The 22801-nt window shown below is 39.7% G+C and overlaps 3 protein-coding genes across 3 annotated transcripts in view; 2 read left to right on the forward strand and 1 right to left on the reverse strand.

Moving 5' to 3' along the window:
• LOC121798419 (DEAD-box ATP-dependent RNA helicase 21-like) overlaps window positions 1-22801 on the forward strand; it is a 794448-nt gene that overhangs the window by 512777 nt on the left and 258870 nt on the right. The gene's annotated exons all lie outside the window — the stretch shown is intronic.
• On the reverse strand, window positions 2496-3594 carry LOC121798464 (heavy metal-associated isoprenylated plant protein 8-like). Its single transcript, XM_042197484.1, has 4 exons — window positions 3456-3594; window positions 3193-3362; window positions 3018-3108; window positions 2496-2952 (listed from the first exon to the last, which is right to left on the reverse strand). Exons 1-4 carry the CDS (start codon window positions 3589-3591, stop codon window positions 2699-2701), a joined length of 651 nt encoding a protein of 216 aa, XP_042053418.1. The 5' UTR covers window positions 3592-3594; the 3' UTR covers window positions 2496-2698.
• Window positions 9623-10768, forward strand: LOC121798461. Its single transcript, XM_042197481.1, has one exon. The coding sequence runs from the start codon at window positions 9846-9848 to the stop codon at window positions 10521-10523; it is 678 nt and encodes a 225-aa protein (XP_042053415.1). The 5' UTR covers window positions 9623-9845; the 3' UTR covers window positions 10524-10768.

The raw sequence follows: 22801 nt of genomic DNA on the forward strand, positions 1-22801 counted from the left end.
TTTAAAATTGCAAACTTAGCAGAAAGTGCAGTTTTCGAAATCCGATTTTTCGGGATAAAATAATTTTACGTGGCTCGCCGTCTTCATAGCTGCTATAATTGGTCAACTTGATGTCCTTCTACTTCATTTGGTTGTTAATGTTGCGTTGAGATTGCAACTGATTTGCTTATATTTATGGCGGAACATATTGAAACTTGTATAAGGGCATCCATTGTAGGGTAAATGATAGTCCGTCCGATGCATCGGGCGGACGCCATGCGGACGATGGCGCATCCATCGTCCGCGTACGATAGGGCTTCGACCATGCATCGTCTGCGATATCGTCCGCCCCACTGTGGGCGAGGCGGACGATATTGCGGACGATGCATGGTCGAAGCCCTATCGTCCGCGGACGAAGCATAGGGCGCGGAAGATGGATGTGTCATCATCCGCATGGCTACAGAGGCGGACGATGCAACACGTTTTCCTTTTTATTTTATTTTTAATTCTTCAAAATTTTATATATATACACCACTATTCCTTTCACTCTTCAACATTTCACTCTTTCATTCATCATTCTCTATTTCACTTATATAAAATGAATCTCGGTGATTACCCAAGTCCGAATAGTCCGATGTTCAGGGGTGGTGCACGGTGGCCGAGTGCAGACTCTGAATACCGGCCCTTTGTCTCCAACACCCAGTACGATCCCGATTTTAGTACGGATTCGTACGGGCTGTCAAACATGGAGTCGTCCCCCACCCGCGCCCCCAGCCGCCCCTCTCCCTCCGCCGTCGCCGCCCCCGCTGCCGCCTCGGGCTCTGCCACCAAGAAGAAGCGGAACAGGCAAAGGGCCCAGAGTTGCCGCCTCCGGAGAAGAATGAAGAGTTCGCCCCAGGGAGGACGAACTACAACCTGGATGAAACCATCGTCTTGGAGAGATGTTGGATTGATATTTCAGAGGACCCGGTGTTTACCAACAACCAAAAGCAAATAGCGTACTAGGAGCGCATCGTTGAGCGCTACAACGAGGCCAAGCCGCCGGCCGCCTACAAGCGCCATAGGGAGCAGCTCCGCAAGCATTGGGATCAGGTGAAGAGGCAGGTCAATATGTTATCGGCGGAGTACGAGAAGTGCTTGAGGGAGCAGGGCAGCAGCGAGAGTTTGACTGATGTGCGTGATAGAGCGCTTGCGTCGTACATTTTATTGTACGGCGATTTCAAGCATTACAACTCCTGGCTCCTCTTGAAGGACAAGTAGAAGTCCCAAGGAGAGATTCCGCCCCTATCGGCTGCGGCGAAGAGGACGAAGAACACCGCCGCCGGTGATTATTCGAGCAGCGAAAGCGGCGCACATCCGATGGACCTCAACCAGCCGATGTACGAGGATGAGGGTTCCGGCACACCGATGTCCTCCCGGCGTCCCATTAGCGGCAAGGCTGACAAGAACAAGGGCAAGGCGAAGGCGACATCCTCGCAAGCCCCGGCCCCGGCTGCGGGACACGCCTACGCGGAGTTGGTGGCGGCCGCCAACAGGAGAACGTTGTTGGACACGCACCATACCCTCATGCAGTGCCAGGACTCGGCCAAAGCCGAATACCTCAAGTGGATGATCGATGATCTGCGCCGCAAGCTGGGAATGAACTAGTAATGTAGAATTTAGTGAATTTGTTTTTTATTTCTAACTCTTGTAAATTTTTTTAATTAGTAATGTAGGATTTGCCTTTAATCGTAGTGTTTTTTTTTATAATTTTGAATGACATATTTGAAAATATAAAAAATTAATTAACAAAATAGTAGTGAAACTTATAGGGATAACTTTAGAGCATCCCACTACAGGTGGAAGGGTAGAAGGATAGAATGATGATGTAGCGGAGCATAGGGCGCTCTATAGGGCGGACTATAAAGCGCCCCATTGTGGATGCTTTAAAGTTGAGATTGGAAGAGACTGAAAATTAAAGAAAAATAAGGTTTTTATAATAATCCACCTATCATACCATGCAGGATACTGTCACATAGGATAAGATATGCTACATAGTTCTATCATGTTTTAAAATGACCTGTATATATAAATTGGCTCCAATCTTAAAATTTATACTTTTAAGATAATTTTTTAAGTTGATAGGGAAATACTGTGAGAATTCGGTCAATACTTTTTTTTAAGACAAATATCTCTTGGTATTAAATGTTCAAAATCCATTTCGGGTTATTAACGGAGGGAACAAAAGGTGTATCAATTATAGACTTGCGTTTGCGATATATTTAAACGAGGGCGTAGAGAATCATAGCAATTAAAACTATAGATAAAAAAAAGTTAATATAGGTCCATACAAATGACATTCCAGAATGATTTCAATAATAATTAGTGACAAAGCAATCACGATCCATATGATGTTATTTATGTAAACTAGTGATTTTATAAGGAGAGAAGAGGAATTTCTCGGCTAAAGATGTAACACTGCCAAAATTTACAAAGCTGATTAAATCAGAATCATATCTTATCATGTAGGCCGAGATGAAGGTCTAAAGGAAGCCATACATCAATATTTTTTACCCCAAATACTCATCAAATGAAATCATTGCTAACCATTTTAAGTTCATGTATATTTGCAGATACACCAATATTACCTCAATTAACCATCCCATCAGTTACAAAGATCACACCATTTCAGTGATCAAATAATTATTTACCTATTTTTGAGGTGTTGATAGCATCTTCTTCACATGACAGAGCAAGCATTGGGATTCTCATCACTGAAAATCTGGGGGGCATACACAGCTTGTTGTGAAGCATAGCAATTGCAAGATCTGTCCTCTCCCTTTCCCTTTTCTTCACCATTAATTGAATCAGTTTGCACAATTTCTGCAGTCCTTCCACCTCTGTTGCTGATAAACTCCACAAGTTTATGAGGATCCATGTTTCCCTTCACTCTCGCCACATTCTTCTCCACATCAACATCAACTCTTTCCACCCCTTCAAAATAATTTCAATCAAGCCATGTTTTTTTGCAAATAAAAACTATAGGAAAAACGCGCTACCTTCCATGTCGTAGATGCAGCATTTGACCTCTTTTGCGCAGCCATCGCAATGCATGTTGATTTTCAAAACAACCTCAATCGTCTCAGGAGGCTGAGAAGCAAAAGAAAAGGCTTAATATTGTGATCAACCAATATATACTCTATAAAAGAGAATTAAGAAACTCATGTAGTTTACCTCCTTCGTTTTTTCCTTCTCCTTGTCTTGCTTGGGAAGCTTAGGATGAATGAGTTCCACGTGTTTTCCAGTTTTCTTCCTTAATCTCTGAGATAATTTGATGGGATCGGCCTTTTCTCCCTTGATGATCACTTTCTGATTCTTTGCATCAATCTCAACCCCATCAACACCTACAAACACACACAACAGTAATCAACAAAACAAACAACAGACATACTCCATATATATATGTATGTGAAGCTTGATTACTAGTACAAATTAACCTTGGTATCCACGAAGGCATTTGAATACTTCATCTCCACAGCCCTCACAATGAATATAAACGCGCAAAATGATCACACCATTTGGATGGTCGTGGTCATTGTGTTCCATCTCCACTTTTTGGTGCTCAACGCTCATCAAATTGGTAACTGTGTTATAATGAAAAGATGATCAGGTAAAAGCCTTGGTTGGCTGGAAAAAAAAAACTGTAAAATCGTACGTTTACCTTTGTTTACAATAGCTTCTAAGATAATGATTTTCACTTGGAAATATGTTGAGAGACATACATATATAAGGATTTTCACAGGGAAAATTGCATCCAATTTTTACCCAAAATGTATGCGTGACCGATTCATACAAAATTCAATTCCCATTTGTAGCCTTCCATTCTATATGCAGTACGATCTAGGTGCTTATGATATTTATTTTTGGTGAAAGGAAAAAAAAAATCAGACATATATTAGCATGTGATTTCCTGCCTGGGCACAGTCAAATAATGACTTTGAAGCCATAATTTCACATTAAAAATATGACTGCGACTATGTAAAAGAAAATAGTAAAAACAATTAAAGAAATATTCAGATGAGAGTGTCTTATGTTATGCGCAAGTAATAACATGAAGGAGGCGGGGAATTGCTTGATAGCTAATAGAATATATTCTCGTCGTACACGGACTTATCATACACCGGCAACAACAATATATTGTTGTTACTATTCTTTCGCGGTTCAGCCGCATCAGATGATGTGAAGATTGAATCATACCATCGAAGTTTGAGTTGGACTTTGGCTGGCCACCGCAGACGTCGCTGAATAATGGATCGTCCATCGAACGACGCTCTAGCGCATTAGACCTCATCGGGTTGGATTTCCCCCCGACGCTCCTTCAGTCTCGCCAATCAGATCATCGTTTTCGATGTTGCGCAGATCACGCTGTCGTGCATCCTCTTTGTTTGCGAGATCTCCACGCCCCCCTCCACGACCGCCGCCACGAGCATCGCCACGCCTGCCGCCATGTTTACGTCCAGCTATTGATAGTCAACCTGAATCGTAATACCAATTGATGCAGATGTTGGCAATTGAAACTAAAAATATAACATATAACTGTCTCACATCGGTGTCAAGATAAAATTGAAACTAGTATATAAGTCTCATGGGCCCCTCCTCCTATCACCAATTGGTTTTAGGATGGAACCCATGGATTTCTATCAGCAGAAACATAAAGAAATTGAAGTATAGAAACTCAAAGTAATATTAATATTCAAAGTTTGTCTTTTTAATCTAACAATAAGGCTTTTATATAGACAACGGACAATCATAAACTTATGGAAAAGTAAATCTTAAAGAAAATAACTAAAAGGAAATAAACAAAAAGGAAACCCTAATTTAGTAGAAGAATAAACAATTAATATTTTTTCATCTACTAATTCTATTATTAACTAGGAAATAAATAAAATTCAAAAAATAATTTGCTTAGCCTCCAAGTTTTAGAACTGCATCATAGAGGGCCAACTTTAGCTTGCATATATATTTGTGAAATTCACAAAGAAAAGGGTTGTGTTTTGGGGTTGAAACGAAAATATGAATGTTATAGAGTGGGAAAATAGATTAATGTTTGTCCAGAGAAACGTAAGGGAATAGGCCCAACAATCTCTCTGAAGTAAATGAATCGAAGAGGCCCAATCCCTGAAAACAAATTCACTTATTAACAACCCTTTCTTTATCACATTACTCATCAGTCATCTCAACCATGCTAGTTTTTTTAACCCCAAAGTTAGTAGCCCCCCATCCATGAATGTACATTAATTCAAAAAATATGAAAACATATTAGTTGAAAAGTTAGTACTCCCTCCGGGCTCCGTCTCATACTAGATGTCACACTTGGAAGATGACACGGGATTTTAGGAGATGTTATTTTGTGTGTTAAGTGGTGAGAGAAAATATAATTTTATAATTGATGTGAGAATGAACTTTTTCCAAAAGAAGAAATGTGACATCTTTTGTGGGACAAACTAAAAAGGAAAGTGTGACATCTATTATGAGACGGAGGGAGTAATACAATATTCGTTAAACATGTTGATTTCAAAATTATAAAATGAGTTAATAAATCTATTTTCATTTATAATAAAAGTGAAAGGAGATTTTTATTAGTTAACCGATGACTAAAATTAACCTGGAACAATAATGACACGACATCACAAAGAAAATGGTAGGTGATAATTAACCTGGAAAATAAGGATATATTGTAGGTGATAATTTCTCTCCTATGAAACCTTTTAAAGAGAAATGGAACTTACCTTACTTAATTTAATAAATGATCAAAGTTTTGAGTTCATTAAATTTTAGGTAAAAGGTGGAATTAATCGATTACCAACACCGATCACTCTAAGCGAAAGATGGCTTTTTCATGGGTATTGGGGTGGTTCTATCTCACCTAACTAATTATCAGCATAATTTTTAACGAAAGCGCACCATTATCCTAATTTATTAACTAGGTCTCGTTTTCTGATAACTTGAATTCTACTTACCAAACATACTATAATTGCGAAATAAGTAACATATGTTGGTATTTATGCCAATCTTACAATTGATCTCAATCTAAATAATTCTTATATAATATCAAAACAAATACTTCAAAAATAAAAATGGCCATGAGTTCGTTAGCAAAAGTGTGGGGTAGGTGAATGTTATTGAAGCTGGGTACTAGCCGATATTAATATGTTTACATTGTTCAATTGCCAAACTAATCCAAATGATTGATTACTAGTATGACTATATACTACCATTCTAATTGCAATATTTATAATAACAGACGTCCTCCACATAATAACGAATTACTTTTTTTTTACTAGTCTCATTTGCAATTGTGTCATTAATAATAAATAGCAGTGTATAAAATTTTTATATCAAAATTAAGGTCAAACTAGAACTCTTAAATTAGAGTGATCAACCGCCTAGGTTACGCTACATAACAGATTTTGAAGATTTATTTTATACTGTAGTGATAAATTAGGGAATCGATATTTTTGTAATTATATAATAATTGATGATATTGTAGATGTATAATGTAGATAATGAACCTAAAGCGTTGTTATAATATTATACTCCTAGTATTTTTTTTTTGAATTTTTAATGACACTGACACATGCCACTTTGATAATTGAAAAACCTTAAATATATTTATATAACTAAATGGGAATAATAGTTCTTCATGCTATGAAAGCACTATCATCTGTCACAATAATATTTTCTAGAAGTGTTTCAATCACTTTATCTAATTTGAAAATTACACTACAAGTACTATGGTAGTAGAAAATAGTTGTGAAGTACTAATATGAAAAGTTGAACATGCAAGAAAAGTACAGTTGGTTGCACTTGCACACAAAAGTATCCATTTGTATGCAAAAAAGTAAATATTAATAATCATGAATTAAATCAGCACTAATAAATGACGGCCGCTTGCCCAAAATGAAAAGGTCTACCTCAAACGAATGACCTTAAGCCATAAATGAATCTCAATTAATCCATTATTATATACATAATTCAATATGAGACCCATGCTAGAAATTACACCAGGATAGCATCCGTTTTTGTTCGTTATAAATTACAAATATCCACACTTGTATTTTATTTTTAAAGAAATATAATAAGTGTAATAAACAAGAAGAGGAAAGGTTGGTGCAATTGGCCACACAGGACGAATGGTCACAATCTCATTATAATTTCGTGTTCAATAAATATGAACTTATAAAAAGACTTATTGTAGCTTGTAGATAGAGTAGACAAACAATCTTTAACGGGACTTCAAATTGGGAGTTATTGCTTGCCGATAAATGAATATCAGCATTTACATTATTTACTCTTTTTTGGTATTCAGAAAACAATCTTACGAGTTAGTACAAAACTAAGAAGCAAAAATATCTGCCGAAACCTAATAAAATTAAAATTACAATTACAATATGCACGTTGGTACATAATTGTATTAGTTTATTTATTTAAAACTGGTAATGTTGAGCTCAGCAATCAGGGCGGGCTCCGTCGCGGAAATTATCCTTCGAGTGGACAAGGATTTATGAAATAAAGCTTGTGATTTGCAAGGAAAAAAAAGAGACGGAAATTGAATGTATCAAAGTAGAATATTGTATTTTTTAATTGATTACCTATTAGTATAAAATATTCCATATAGATGAATGATATGTCACATACTGAGCATCATCCGTGAGCACCACGTTCGTTTAAGGCACATTTAACCTCATTTGTTTTGTTTTACACATTTAGTTTGATATTAATACATTAAAGTTTATTATTGACACTTTTAATTTACAATTTTCACAAAAATGAAAAATCGATTTATTCGTTTTCTCAATAATTTCAACTAAATGAATAAAATGACATACCAAGTTTTGATTTTTATGAAAATTGTAAAATTTAAAGTGTTAATAATAAATTTTAATGTATTAATGTCAAACTAAATGCATAATACAAAACAAACGATGCTAAACGTGCCTTAAACGGGTGTGGTGCTCACAAATGGTGCATATGTAGCATATCATTTCTCACTCCACACGTATTTATAATATTTAAAATATATAAAAAATATCATATCCTAATATAAATTGTGTTCCCGTCCATACCACTCTTTGTTGCTTTTGGTTTTCTTTTTCTACTAATAGCCTGTTCCAAAGCATTTTTCGGCCTCTTACATAAATGGTATGTAACTCTCCGTTTAGATTTCAAGCCTTTAATGTGACTTTCATTGGTTTCATCATCAACTGCAACATCTCCGTCTTTTGCCTCAATTGTCACATTATTTGCCTTCTCTATCATTCCATCCACATTGTTTTCCATTTTCAAGAGACAATCTAAAGCAGAAGTATAGCTATCTTCACTCTCAGCTGCTTTTATTGCCGCACGCATGAAAGAGTTACACAACTCTTTATACCGCTGTTTCTTTCTTATTTTTCATCAATAGTGACAACTCCTACATCAAAACTCTTGATGTTCCACCCTTTGGATGTTTGGTCCATCGCTTTAAGATATATTTATCAGGTATTTGAACAACATTCATAAATGTTAAGATTCTTAGACTATGCGAGCATAAAATACCTGAGAATTTAAACTTCCTACAGTTGCAAAATATGGAATCTTCAATGGAATCATATGTGACTATATGATCATTAGCCCGATGAAATGGTCTGACCTTATATATCACAGAAGTTTCGAGTTGACTCTCACCTTCAATCTTGCTTTCAATTGCCTTCCTCAACTCCTCACTAAACAATGCAAATATCTTATGTGTATATACGACAGTCGCATGCTTCAATATTTCTAATGGAAATGTCATAACAGGAGAACTTTGAGCATTCTTGAAATCTTCTGCCGACTCTTTCTCACGGCGATCATCTATCAACCTTTGAAAATGATGGAACACCTCGACAATATTGTTTTTGTAATTTACATAATGCTTCACAACAGCATTCATGCACTCACTTCGTTGAGTAGAAACCATATCAACACAAAATGTGTTTTTTCCATAACCAGTGCCCATTTTTCTCTTAGAGAAAACATTCTTTTCAACCATTGATTATCTTGCAGGTTGTATTTATCCAACATTCCATTCCATGCATCAAGGAATTCCGATTCTTCTTCGAAGTCGTACACATAACGACTAAAATCAGCTGCAAAGGTGTTCTTGAAACTCGCAAAAACATTGGAAAGATGAATTGTTGCATTCTGAAAAATAAGCCAAACACACAAGCGATGGTAAGTGATTAGCTTTTGACATCGACATGAAGAACTAGTCTAAAACTGTGATAGTTTTATAAATTAGCTTCAAAGATTTTTTAGCAAAATCCATATATTGAGGCAAAGGAACTAGTCTAAAATTGTTTTATTCAAAGTGATAAACTACCTTTTGACAACGACATAAAGCAGCGGCAGATAAAAAATTTGGTTCTTGAGAGGAGAGATGAAAAGGTTTCCCTAATACGTGAAATCTATACGATATGTAAAGTTTAGTTTTTAATTTTAATCCTCTTTAGTCAATATTAAAGATTGTCCATGTGTCTAATTAATATTGGGGGTAGCATAAGATGCATTATGAGAATTTATACTTTTACTCTTTTATTTAATTTTACAAATAGATTCCACATATCTATTTTTCATTAGTGTATTATGTGGTGGATTAGCTTATGCCTTAGCTGATCCCCTCCAATCTCCGATACCTCACCACACCCATAGCCCATCGCCATAGGCCACCAAACCGACCCGCCTAAAAATTCCAATTTCTTAATATTTTCATTTTAACTTTTCCCTTTGTTTAATTTATTTAGCCAAAGCTTGAATTGGTATTATTACCCTTTCCGACTCCATTTTCTCCCCAAAAAAACTCAACCATGAAGATGAGAAACAAAGGCAAGGTCCACCCCTTCACTTCATCTTCTTCTTCTCCTCCTTCCAACACAGACGACGCCTTCCCTCTCCTCAAACTCCTCCCCGCCGCCATTCTCACTCTAGTATCCTTTCTCTCTCTAGAAGAGCGAGAGGTCCTGGCCTACATGCTCACCAGATCCCTCCAATCAACCAACAAGAAGCCCCCCTCCAAGAAGCAGTGCCGCCACAATTCGCCGCCCCTCTTCGACTGCGACTGCTTCCACTGCTACACCAGCTTCTGGTTCCGCTGGGACTCCTCCCCCAACCGCGAGCTCATCCACCAAGCCATCGAAGCCTTCGACGACCACTTGAACTCCGGCGAATCTCTCAACAACTCCCCCAAGACCAAGCGCAGGGACAAATTCGCCCGCCGCAACAAACCCCCAATTCCCTCGCCGCCGCATAATCAAGAAATTCCCATCTCCTCCGCCGCGCCACCGCCCGATGCTGCGGCTGATGTTGATGAATTAGCCCCGGGACTGAGTGGGGAGAAGGAGAAGGAGATGGAGGAAGACTGTAAGGATGCGGCGCCGCCGTCGCCGGCGGCGAGGACGCATAAAGGTTTGGCTAGGAAGGTGTTGCCGGACGTCATGGGTATATTCAGTTCGCGTTTATGGAGTCTTTGGAGTCCGAATGTGTGAGTAAAAAAAATTAAAATAAATTGAAATGGGAATTAGAATTTCAAGGGGAAAAAATATAGTTTTATCTTCTTTATTTTTTTTTTCTGGTGGTAGGTTATATTCGAACTCGAATATGCAGCTGTTTTAAAATGTTTCGTGGCCCATCTCTCTCCTCTGAATTATTGCAATTTGTTTATTTTTCTTATATGTTTCCACTTTCGAATCTTCTTTGTTTATTATAAATGGCATTTTTCGGTGATGAACAATTCGTCCTGTTTTTATTTATCTGCTAAAATAGAGTAATCGCATGATTGTTGGGGTGCATTAACTTCGAAAGTGATATGAGTTCATTATTGCTTTATGAAGTGTTAATTAATTAATTTTTTTGCTTAGTGAGTGGCTAACGATGATGAGTTGGTGAGATATTTTGTCACATACTGAAATCAATATCTAATGCATATAGTTATTTATTTGCGAATGCGATACTTTAGGATGAATGTGCCAATTGTGACCAAGACAAATTGAGTGCAGGAAAAAAAATATATGAATCGGATTGTTGTTGTGTGTTGTAATAGTAGTAATACTAATACTATTGATTATGTTCGATGGTGATAGTATTAACTATACGGTGGTAAAGATGTTTAATGAATAATGCACTTGCAGTTGCTATATATATATGTACAATAAAGTTACCCTGATGAATTTTTTATAACAATTTTACAGGAAAAACTAAAGTAGCTTTTAATTCATATTAAAATGGATTAGTTTGAGTAGGTGTTGAATTATTGGGATTTAGCTTGCCGAATGTCAAGTTTATGCGACTTTTTCTATGCTTTGTTCTGATTCCTGTCTTATCTTATTCCTTTTAGATTGTTCGTATGATACAATTTATTCTACCTTGTGATTGCTTTACTTTTATCTGTATTTTTGGTATGAATCAGAAATTCTTAATATAACAATTAAATCAAAATCAAAATTCATGAATTCTAAGTATTTTTATATGGTACTGGTTTTTCATTTATTCGTTTTGATCATATAAATTTAGTTATAATTAAAATACTCGCTAACTATCAACATTTAAAAAAAACTGGACATTTTTTTTATTTATAGGGGACTTGTGAATACTTGAACTCATATTCACAAGACATGAATAACTACTTTCCGTCAAAATAATGGACCCACTGCCAACAACTTTTAGTTAAAATACAATCCATAAATACCCACGCATACAAATATTAGTTATTCAAATTAGGACTTATTGTCCAGAGCAACCCTTACTAATTAAATGTAGTGCCAATAACTATTTAGTACTCATGTGACCATGTACATCCTATTATAATTTGAGGCATTGTTTGAGTTTGTGTATAATTGGAGTAAAATAATTGTTTGATGCGATATTTTTTTTAACTGTGATGGTTAAATATGGTTTAAGTGAAGATACGGTCAAATATAATACTATGTAGATTAAATATGTAGTTTTTGTCAAAAAAATAAAACGATATAACTATGATAAAATAATACTCCCTCCGTCCTTAGAAAATAAGGACATTTGGAATGATACGAGAATTAATGCATAATTGTTAAGTAAAAGAGATGGGGATTAGAGTAATTAAAATAGTATTAGTAGATAATAGAATCCACATTATCATTAGTGTATATTGACGAGTCCTAATGGTATAAGTTGTAGTATATAAATTAATATATATAGGTTATGAGTATGACAGAACGTTCCATAAGTAGAAATAGGAAAACTTTAAGGGACCGACGAAAAAGAAAATATTCTTATTTTTATGAGACGAAAAGAACAAATAAAATAAAATAACATTCACATAAAACAAGAGGGAGGGACTTGCATCTTTTTAAAATAGTTTGTGAAAATTATTATCGTATCTTCGTTTCTCAATGGAGACACGACATTACAACACTTAATTCAAGGAAAAGGGAATTCACATATTGACATAGCAATTAAAATCTCGGAAAAAGTGAAAGCCTCCAAAATAATGTGTTTGTGATCCAAATAAAATGAAATGGTCCCTTCACTTCTGCAACCAAATTTACATTATGTTTGCAACAATAATTTTATACACTGTGTGACTGTGCTTTAATAAGCCTTTACTTTGTTATGTTGTACTTTGTGGGGCCAATCATAATTAAAGTATTTCATGCTTATCTATCCATCGATCCTCTCTCTTTAGTCAATAATAATTAGATTTATTTGCAATAACTATATATTTATATATATATTTCACATAGAACTACTCTAGTCTGGGACTCTGGGTGATGGGAGTAATAACTATAGTATAGTTAAAAGGGGACACTTGATCATAAAATATTATTAACCCGTCACGGAAAAATTCATGTGTGAAGACTGAATGCAGATGAATAGTGATCAATGAAAATACAAATTGGTCGTTACAATTAAACAAATTATCGAATACTATAATTTTTTTTTTATCTGCACAGATTATGATTGTTTGAAATGTGTAGTAATTTTTGTGGTAGTTAAAGATTATTGTCAAAACTATTAATTAGTTTGGAATTTTGATTTAAACCTGATTCGGTCAACTCTTCATGATTGAAGATTAGGACTAATTCAGAAACTAAACCAACAAGGATTTATTTGCAATTAAGTCCAACAAAATAGTAGTATTAATAAACCAACATAAAAAGGGAATGTTTATGCATGCAATAAACTGCAGGATTGAATTACCACTTTTTGAACATTACACCATTATTTTTCTATAGGTGAAATGAATCGTAACTAGCTCAAGAGCCACGTAAATTTGTCGCAATATATTTAGCTATCATGAGAGAACGTTGAAGTAAATTAATTATTTATTAAAGTTTATGGAGAAATTACTGAAATCGTGATTTGATGTAATATTAATTGCGTTATCAAATTACTTTCTCTAATCTTAGTTAGTTCATGAATGCTTATTTCACTTTCACTCGATAGGTGGCCAATATTTGACATTAATTCTTAAGATAGCGTATGCCAATCAAAATAAGAAAAATGTAGGAATCTGCATAATTTCATCGTCATATCAAACCATTTACATGTGTTGAGGAAATAAATAAATTAGATTCAACAAACTCACATACGTGTTTATAGGTCACAATCCCTCGTTTTTAATGTATATTAAAGCACTAAACACTATGTGTGTCTCCATTTGCTCTATAGATCTTGCTAACCAAATATAGTTCCTCAAATAAAGTTTATTTACTACTCCATATATTGGCCTCTATATTAGGTTCCATTAAAATTTCAGTTGCTATTTCATCCAGGTAACATAAAAAAAAATAGGAAATAAAAAGTGGTCCAAAAATGGTAAATTAAAGTTCCTCATTAAATGCTTGTATAGTACTAGTACTATACATTTTTATTCCTTTTTTTTAGTTTAAGAAAAAGGAGATGGTAAGGACATTTATGCTAGCTGGCCTCAATTTATTGTCAATAAAAAAGAAAGATGAAAGAGGATTGGTTGGAGTTGAAATTGGAATGTTGAATGAAGATTATTAGCTAAACAAATGCTCTGTTGTTTTACTTCTCGAGGATGGCAACATTGATTGTTTACTTCAATTAATGATGTTGTTTTCTGTAAAGATTATGCTAATGACACCGTCTGTCCCCTAACCCTAATCCATGCTCACACTTTTGTGTAACCACAATAATGAAACATAGTTTGAAAATGAATACTAGTACGTACATGGCAAATGCTTCAATTCATATACTTTTAAATACCCATGTTTTCTTACATAATTAGTAGATTTCAAGTTTCCTGACAGAAACCGCGAGTGTAATATCATTCAAAATTTTAAAGAAATTGAATAACCCAAAATTTGAACAAATTTTGTGATTTTATACACAATTAATCAAGATTTGAACCCAAAATAGTTTTCTAATTTTATTGAGGTTAGTTTCGATTAATCAATTAGGCTAACTAGTAACTGATGAGCTACTGGTGCAATTACGGTTATGATTTTTAGTTGAGGAGTCTGTCGTGGCATACCCAGTGGAGACAGTTGTTGAGTCCCTTAACACCATTTATTGGCCCACAAATTAATAAGTATGCATATATATATATATAGCTAATTTATTTGGGGCCGAATTATTCAATTCTTCAAACAAAACTATAACTAGTTGCTATCTTGGGACCAAGAGATGACCCAGGAATCTAACTCATTACTATTTTATCTACCTTTTCCAATAAACAGAAAACAAAACTAATACCAACCTATTTAATTCCATCCGTGCAGACTATCGGATAAGCGTTATGCAACCAAACATAATATATTAGCAATGCTAAATGTAAATTATTATGAAACCGTTTCAATCTTTAATCCACACCCACCGTCTTCATTTTTAATTGCGTGAAATCATCTTTCTGATACAAATTATACACAGGGTGTTTACTTTGAACCATAAATTATCTCATTATTAACAACATATAAAGTCCATGTATTTTAAACATTACATAATCAAACTTGAATTTGTTAGAATATTAAATTACTATGCTGTCACCCAAAATAAAAATTTGACATGTTTTGAGATTCATGGGGCTGAACTGACTGGCTGGAGATAGTAAGATTTCCAGATCTATTTAAGGTAACATAAACAACAAAAGCAAAGTCAATTTGACATGACCCAAATGTATCCAACTTCATTTCATAATCACCAGTAACGCTTGACACCTAATTACCTTAGGTTCCCGTGACTAATTATCATATGATAATCTATTTAGAGCATCCACAATAGCGCCTAGCGCACCGCCTAGCCGAGCGCCGGCGCTAGGCTGTGCGCTAGGCGATCTATTGCAACCGCCTAGCGGATTTCGCGATAAAATACCGCCTAGCGCTCGGCGGTTCCGCGGCGCTAGGCGATCCGCTAGGCGCTATTGCAGCGTCCGGATCGCCTAGCGCACTGCCTAGCGCAAATTTTTTTTTTTATTTATTCCGAAACACTATATATACGCCACTTGCCTGTCATTTTCATTCGCACCACTTGTATTAACGAGTACTCTCTCTATCTAAATTTCTGTACAAGATCAACAACGGTAAATGGATCTAAACAACGAGCCTACTTCAGGGAGTAGCGGATCTCAAACTCCCCCAATCCCCGTGGGAGGTGGATGGAGTCAGATGCACCCGAGTCAGATGCACCCATACTACAACATGAACCCGTGGCAGCAGATGATGCCCGGGATACCAGCGGGGGGGAGTCCGCCGGGGGAGTTTCCGGCGATGTCGGGGTGGGCACCCAGTGTCCAGATGCCGGGGTGGGCACCCGGAATGCAGATGATGCCCGGGGGAGTACCAGCGACGCAGGGGACGCCAGGGGACGTCTATCGCCCCAGTGTTGATTTTTCGACTGGTTCGTCGCACACATCGACGCCAACGGAGGCTGCGCCTCCGGCCCAGTTTGACACTTTCTCCTTCGATGACTTGGGGATAGATCTTTCCGGTATTCCGGATGCTCCCGTTCAAACGGGGGGCGCAGGGCGGGGTCGGGGCGCCCCAAAGAAGAAAGGCAAGGGGAAAAGGGTCGGCGATTCCTCGCAGCCGGGTGAGGACGACAACGCGGTACGGAGGAGGTGGACGGACGCAGAGAACGTCGCGCTGTCCAAGGCGTGGGTGAGTGTTTGCGACGATCCTCTCGTTTCGAACAACCAGAGGATCATCAACTTGTGGGGCAAGATAGCAGCAGCCTACCAGAGGTTTTGCCCGGAGGGGAGGCCACGCAATGGGGAAGATTGCCGGAAGGCGTGGGACCGAATCAGGGTTGCGGTCTCCCGATTTTCGGGCTTGTACACCAACGCCCTCCGCATGATGAGCAGTGGGCAAACTGAGGACGACTGCAGGAGGATAGCGGAGAAAGCCTTCCCCCTGAAGGGGGTGTACAAGGACTTCACCTACTGGAACTGCTATCTTGTGCTGAACAACTCCGAGAAGTTCCGAGTAGGTGTCGACTCTGGCTGGCCGAAGAAGCAACGGCTGAACTATTCCGGTGATTTCAGCGGCAGTAGCGGTGGTTCCCACGACCTCCCTGAGACGGCCCAGGAGGTCCCGACCCCTCGTTCGTTTGCTCGCCGTACTCGCCCGGTTGGGCACAGGCGGGCTCAACGGGAGGCGATGGGGGTCGCCGGGGGGGGAGGTCTAGTCGGCATCCCCCCTTGGCCAATCCACAGCGGATCTCAAATTCTTCGCGCGTCAACAAACGCGCGCTCAGATGGTCAAGACGATGGCCGAATGGCGGGCGGCGGTGGACCCCGTGGAGAAGAGTTTGCTTCAAACATTGCTCCTGAGCATGCAGGAGGATTTGGAGGCGGCACGGAGGGAAGCTGCCGGGAGTAGAGGCGGCGGCGACGGAGGCGGAGGCGATGGTGGCGACAGCGACGGAGGAGACGACGACGGCGACGAGGAGTGAATTATTGTACTTTTTAAAAAATTATTGTACTTTTTTTTATTTATTGTAATATTTTTAAATTATTGTACTTTTTAAATTTTTAATAGTATTATTAATGTTTCCCGTATATGTCTCGTAAATTAAATTCCGTATATTGTGTCATTGTTAATTATTTCATTTTATATAATTGTTATTAGTGATGTGGCTATTGATGTGGCTGGGCTATTTATGATGTGGCTAGGCTATGGCTGGGCTATTTATGATGTGGCAGGAGGATTTTTAGTGCTGATGATGTGGCAGTGGCTAGGCTATGGCTGGGCTATTGCTGGGCTATTCCTATTGTGGATGGCCTTACGATTGAGTTGTGAAATTAATTTAATTGAGAGGGGTGACAATGATTAATTATCACATAATTATCCATCTAGTATTAAATTGTGAGATTCAATCTTATAAATCAAACACAATATATATTTAATTACGAGATAGTATAAGCTTGCAAACCGAACAACTCCTTAATAAATGGAATATCAAAGAAAGAAATCACATATTGGCATGGATAGGTGGTTATAATTTCATACCATAAAATAAAACAGTCTGGACAAGGAAGATAATGTGAATGATCACTATTTTTAAGAAGAATAAAGTTAGAAATTAGAGGAGAAACATCACAAAGAGAGAGCCCAGATACAAATATTTCATTCAGTTGCCATATTCGATTGTTGGAGGCCCATTAATTCATAACTGCCTGAGGCCCAGTCCACTACAACTAACCATTTCATAACTTATAGTTGGAGTACTGTAAATCTCATTGCCTTTAGCAGATAATATCAAATTAAACTAAAACTAAAATAAGTAAGTGGAGTATATGACATTGAACCGAATATAGAATATGAAGAAATTGAACACCTCGTGTAAAATGTAAATACCGTAATCACTGCCGATTAATTTTAATACATCTCGGGTGACTTATAGTAGTATTATTATTACTTTATTATTTTGTAAGAAAAAAATTCGTCGTCGCATATAAATATAACATTATTGACGAAAGCAACATTTTTGGAAGATGGTGGTGATGATTGCGCGAATTTTTGATGTTAGTAAATGCTGGTAGAGAATAAAGACTACGACACAAAGAATTTACGTGGTTCGATTTACTGAAGTAAATCTACGTCCACGGGAAGAAGGGAGGGCAAGATTGTATTGCTTGATCTGGGATTACAGCTTACAACACAGACTTGCTATATGGTATTTTATCTCTAGAGAGCTTAACCCTGTCTATCTGATCTAAGTCCTATTTATACATTGAACTAGGATCGTGGTTTGCAGCCCCACTAACAAGATCGTTGGTGAGCAATAACTGCTCAATAACTGCTTCGTACCACTAAATAGATCGTGGGTATAGTGGAGGTCGTGGAGGCCTTTCATGAGTCCACTAACTCCTAGTTCGGTCGAATGCTGAGACCGAACTGCTGGACTTTACCGATCAGCTCTTGCCGATCTGAGAGGAGAGCTTGACTGGTCGGCTTTTACCGAGCTGTAGGCTGAGTCCGAACTCTTTGGTCGTGCCGAACTCTTTGGTGCCGAACAGATACTCTTTCTTGGGCTCTGGGCTGATGGGCCGTCACTGTTATTGGGCTTGCCATTAGGGTTTAGTTCGTACCCCATCACTACCCCCCCCGAAAAGCGAAGTGAATCACTTCGGCGAGGTGAGTCACTTCGGCATTCTGGATAACGGTAAGGGGGAGGCTGACGTCAGGGGACGTGCCTTGCGCGTGCCTGCATTAAATGCGACAGTAAAATCCGGCCGTTGAATCCTGAAAAGGTGGGATTCGAAACAGCGCAACGATCTCGAAATCTTTCCCGAATCTGATAAATATGCTCTTTCTTCCTCATTTGAACACTTTTGCTGTTGCGTCTTCTATACTCTCTCTTTCTCGAGAAATTTTCTTCCGCTTTCAAGAGCTTCTTCAGACTTTCTTCACCTTCAAAAAGTAAGGAAAATGGCTTCTATTTCTTCTTCGGGGTCGGGTAGCGGTAGGAGAGGCGGTAAGGGGTCTTCTGGCCGGAAAGAGTCCGGGGAGAAGACCGTAGAGTATTTTCATAGTATTTTGAGTAAGGATACTGTGATATCCCTACCCGAAAAATACTTTTTTCCTGGGGGGAAGGCGGTGGTACCTGACGGTGATCATAGGGCTGACTCCCCGCCGGAGGGTTACGCCACCGTGTACGAGGCCTGCTTAGAATGCGGGCTTCGTTTCCCCCCCCCTTCTGCCTTTATAGATTTACTAGATTTTTTTCAGCTTCCTTTAGGCCAGGTGACTCCGAACTCTTGGAGGCACTTGTCGGCCTTCGCTGCCGAACTCCGTAAGTTAGGAAGGGATTTGTCTTTGAAGGCGATCCTTAAATTCTTTCAATTTAAGAGGAAGGGGTCTTGGTTTTACTTGATCCCTGTACAGCCCTTTAGGGCCTTTTGTAAAACGAAGTGGCCGAAGTGGCAAAACCGCTTCTTCTATTATGATAGGACCGCGGCTCCTAGTTTTCCCTGGAGAGGGCTGAAGTCCGTTATCCGTCATCCTCGGCCTGAACCGTTGGACGAGCTCGATGGCGAGCTCAACAAGATTCCCATAGTTAGGAAACAATACACGGAGTCTGAGCTCGTCAAGGGCGACGTCGTGTTCGACATCTCATCTTCGGACGAAGAGGCCGAGGGTGAGGATTTCTCTTTATCTTTATGCTCTACTGCTTTAACGAAGAAAATCTGACTTTGCTTTCTTGCTTTTTGGCAGTGTACATGCTGAATAAGGCTATCCGAAAGTCCTCCGAGCTTGTGGAGCCGGAGAGGCAGAGAGCCCCTCGCTCGGCGTCTGAAGCCGAGAAGAATCCGAAGAGGCAAAAAACCTCTTCTTCGTATCCGAAAGTGCCGGAGTCGTGTTCGGCTAAAGGGAAGGGGAAATTTCATGAGTCCCCAAGAGTGCCGGGGAAAGACCTGGTCATCTCCGAGGTGGTTGCAGACATCCCGGAACACGTCCCTGAGCCTTTTCAATGGCCGACGAATTTTGTGGAGGTAAGCTTTCTGACTTGGCTTCTTTTCCACATTTTTTGATGGCCATTCTGTTGAGTTTTTTCCTTGTTCATCTTCAGAGAGCCAAGCTCGTCTCCGTGGAGCTCTCCAAAGCATCCCACGACTACGAGGAGATGCAGAAGAAGTTGCATCTTGCTCGTAGTCTGGCCGAACAGGCTGAGGCCAAATTTGAGAGGGCCCGAGCTGCTAGGATCTCGGCTCAGGATGAAGCCCGGTCAGCCAAAAACCAGCTCATCATCCTGCAAGAGCAGACGAAGCACCGGGAGGCTCAGAAGGAGGCTGCCGCCGTGGCTGCCCAGGGGGAGGCTCTCCGTGTTTACACGGAGAAACTCTTTTTGAGCAGCCAGTTCTCGGCCTTTGTCGGTAGTCTGGTAAGGCTAATTACCGATAAGGGCGAGCAGGGGGCCGACGTCGTGCTGCCTCTGTACAGCCGAGAGATAGCAGCTCGGCTTCAGAATCTGCCGCTCCTTGAGGAGCTCGCTTCATCCTCGGTCCTGCTTTCTGCAGACCGAGTCCGGAGTTGTCGAGCTGATCGGGACGAGAACCTGGAGGCTATCTTTGCCTCCGTGGGACCCGTTTCACCCGCTTCGACTTACAACGGAGAGGGTGAGGCCGAGTCGCTGGAGCTGGAGGCCGAAGTCGAGCGGGCCGGGCATCCGGAGAAGGAAGCCGATCAGGAGGCGGAGGCGAGGCCGGCAGGATGCGAGGCCGAGGCTGAGGTAGCTCAGGAGAAAGAAGCTGAACCAGACCAAGGAGCCGGAGACGAAGCTGGCGGAGTATGATTTCGTCTCCCTTCTCTTAGTCTAGTTTCTTCCTTGTAAAATGGCCTTGAAGCCCTCCTAGTGTAAAAATTTTCCTTGTGAATGAAAAATTCTCTACACTTGTCTTCGTATAGCTTTTCGTACTCGCCTTTATTCCTGTTGTATTTTACTATCTGCTCGGTACAGCTGCCGAACTAATATAGCTGCTTTGTACTCAAGGAGATGGAGATACTTCACTGGAAACGGCTGTACTCTTCGGCTTTAGACGAAGCTGAGAAAAGAGCTATAGCCGATCAGACGAAGAATGACGAGCTTCTGGCTCGTTTAGTGAAGGTGGAGGCCGATAATAAGGACTTAGAGTCCGATAAGAAGGATCTGGAGGCCGAGCTGAATACGACCATTGCTGAGAGGACTGCGTACGAGGATTACATCCGTGTGCGCGGGGGAGTGACCATATCAGATGTTCAGAGTCGAGTTGACGAACTGTGGGAGGAATATCATGTACTCCGGAGGAACAATGCGCTGGAGAGCTCGGCTTGCCAACAAGTTGTGAAATCATTGCGGCGCTGGGCTTCTCGGTACGACATCATTCTTTCCCGGCGTCCCTCAATCGGGAGATTCCTTAGGCATTTCCCGCCAACAGATGCTCGCACTCCAGATCAAGCCTCTGGTTCCCTTGTTCAAAATCCTACTCCCAGTCAACAACGAACTCCGGAACAGCCGGAAACGTCAAGACGAGAACGGGCTCAGGAGCAACCGGAATCGTCAAGACAGGGACGGACTGAAATTCGCCGAGGAGTTGTGACTATGAGCGAGCAAGATCAGCAGATGCTTATTGCAGAGACTCTTCATCGCCGAGGGGTTAGAGCTTCTGGGGCTCGCGGAAGAGGTGTTGGGTCGAGGATAGCATCTCGTCGACCTGCTTATTCTTCATCTGCTCGGAACAACCGAACTCGGCTTCCAGAGGATTTTGCAGATAGGTGGCTTAACTTCAGCAACCCTGGACAGTAGAATAGTCCTTTGTAATAGCGTAACGCCATTTTGTAGGGTAGCGGAGTTGTATGCCGAACAAGATTTGAAAAATGAAATTTTGTTTTCGCTTCTAACACTGTATTTACAGCTTAGCGAAAAAATTTCATCGTACTTGTCCTCGGTCTTATGAAGTAAACTTCTTTGACCGGACTTGGTCCTTGGTCTGATGAAATAAACATCTTTGACCGGACTCGTCTTTGGTCTGATGAAATAAACATCTTTGACCGGACTCGTCTTTGGTCTGATGAAATAAACATCTTTGACCGGACTCGTCTTTGGTCTGATGAAATAAACATCTATGACCGGACTCGTCTTTGGTCTGATGAAATAAACATCTTTGACCGGACTCGTCTTTGGTCTGATGAAATAAACATCTTTGACCGGACTCGTCTTTGGTCTGATGAAATAAACATCTTTGACCGGACTCGTCTTTGGTCTGATGAAATAAACATCTTTGACCGGACTCGTCTTTGGTCTGATGAAATAAACATCTTTGACCGGACTTGGTTTGTGTTCTAATTTGGCGATTTTTGTCGCCGGGATCGAACTTTCCCTTGTCCTAATTCGGCGAGTTTTATCGCGTGGATCGGACTTTCCCAGTTAACCGAAGTGGTCTTATGCAGTAAACCTCTTTGACTAGACATGGTCGTCCCCGGTCTTATGAGGTAAACTTCTTTGACCGAACTTGGTCGTCCTAATTCGGCGAGGTTTATCGCGTGGATCGGACTTTCCCTTATTGCAGTTCGTTTCAGACGAAGTGCTTATTTCTTAAGCCGAATTGTGGTCTTGTATCTTCCTGAGAAGCTTGGACTCACAATCGTTGGCTTATTGCAGTTCGTTTCAGACGAAGTGCTTGTTAAGCTGAATTGCGGTCTTGTATCCTCCTTGGAAGCTTGGACTCACAATCGTTGGCTTATTGCAGTTCGTTTCAGACGGACTGCTTGTTAAGCTGAATTGTGGTCTTATATCCTCCTTAGAAGCTTGGACTCACAATAGTCTTTAATAATCGATCTAAAAAGGG

This window comes from Salvia splendens, chromosome 4, assembly GCF_004379255.2.
Source record: "Salvia splendens isolate huo1 chromosome 4, SspV2, whole genome shotgun sequence".
Taxonomy (NCBI): domain Eukaryota; kingdom Viridiplantae; phylum Streptophyta; class Magnoliopsida; order Lamiales; family Lamiaceae; genus Salvia; species Salvia splendens.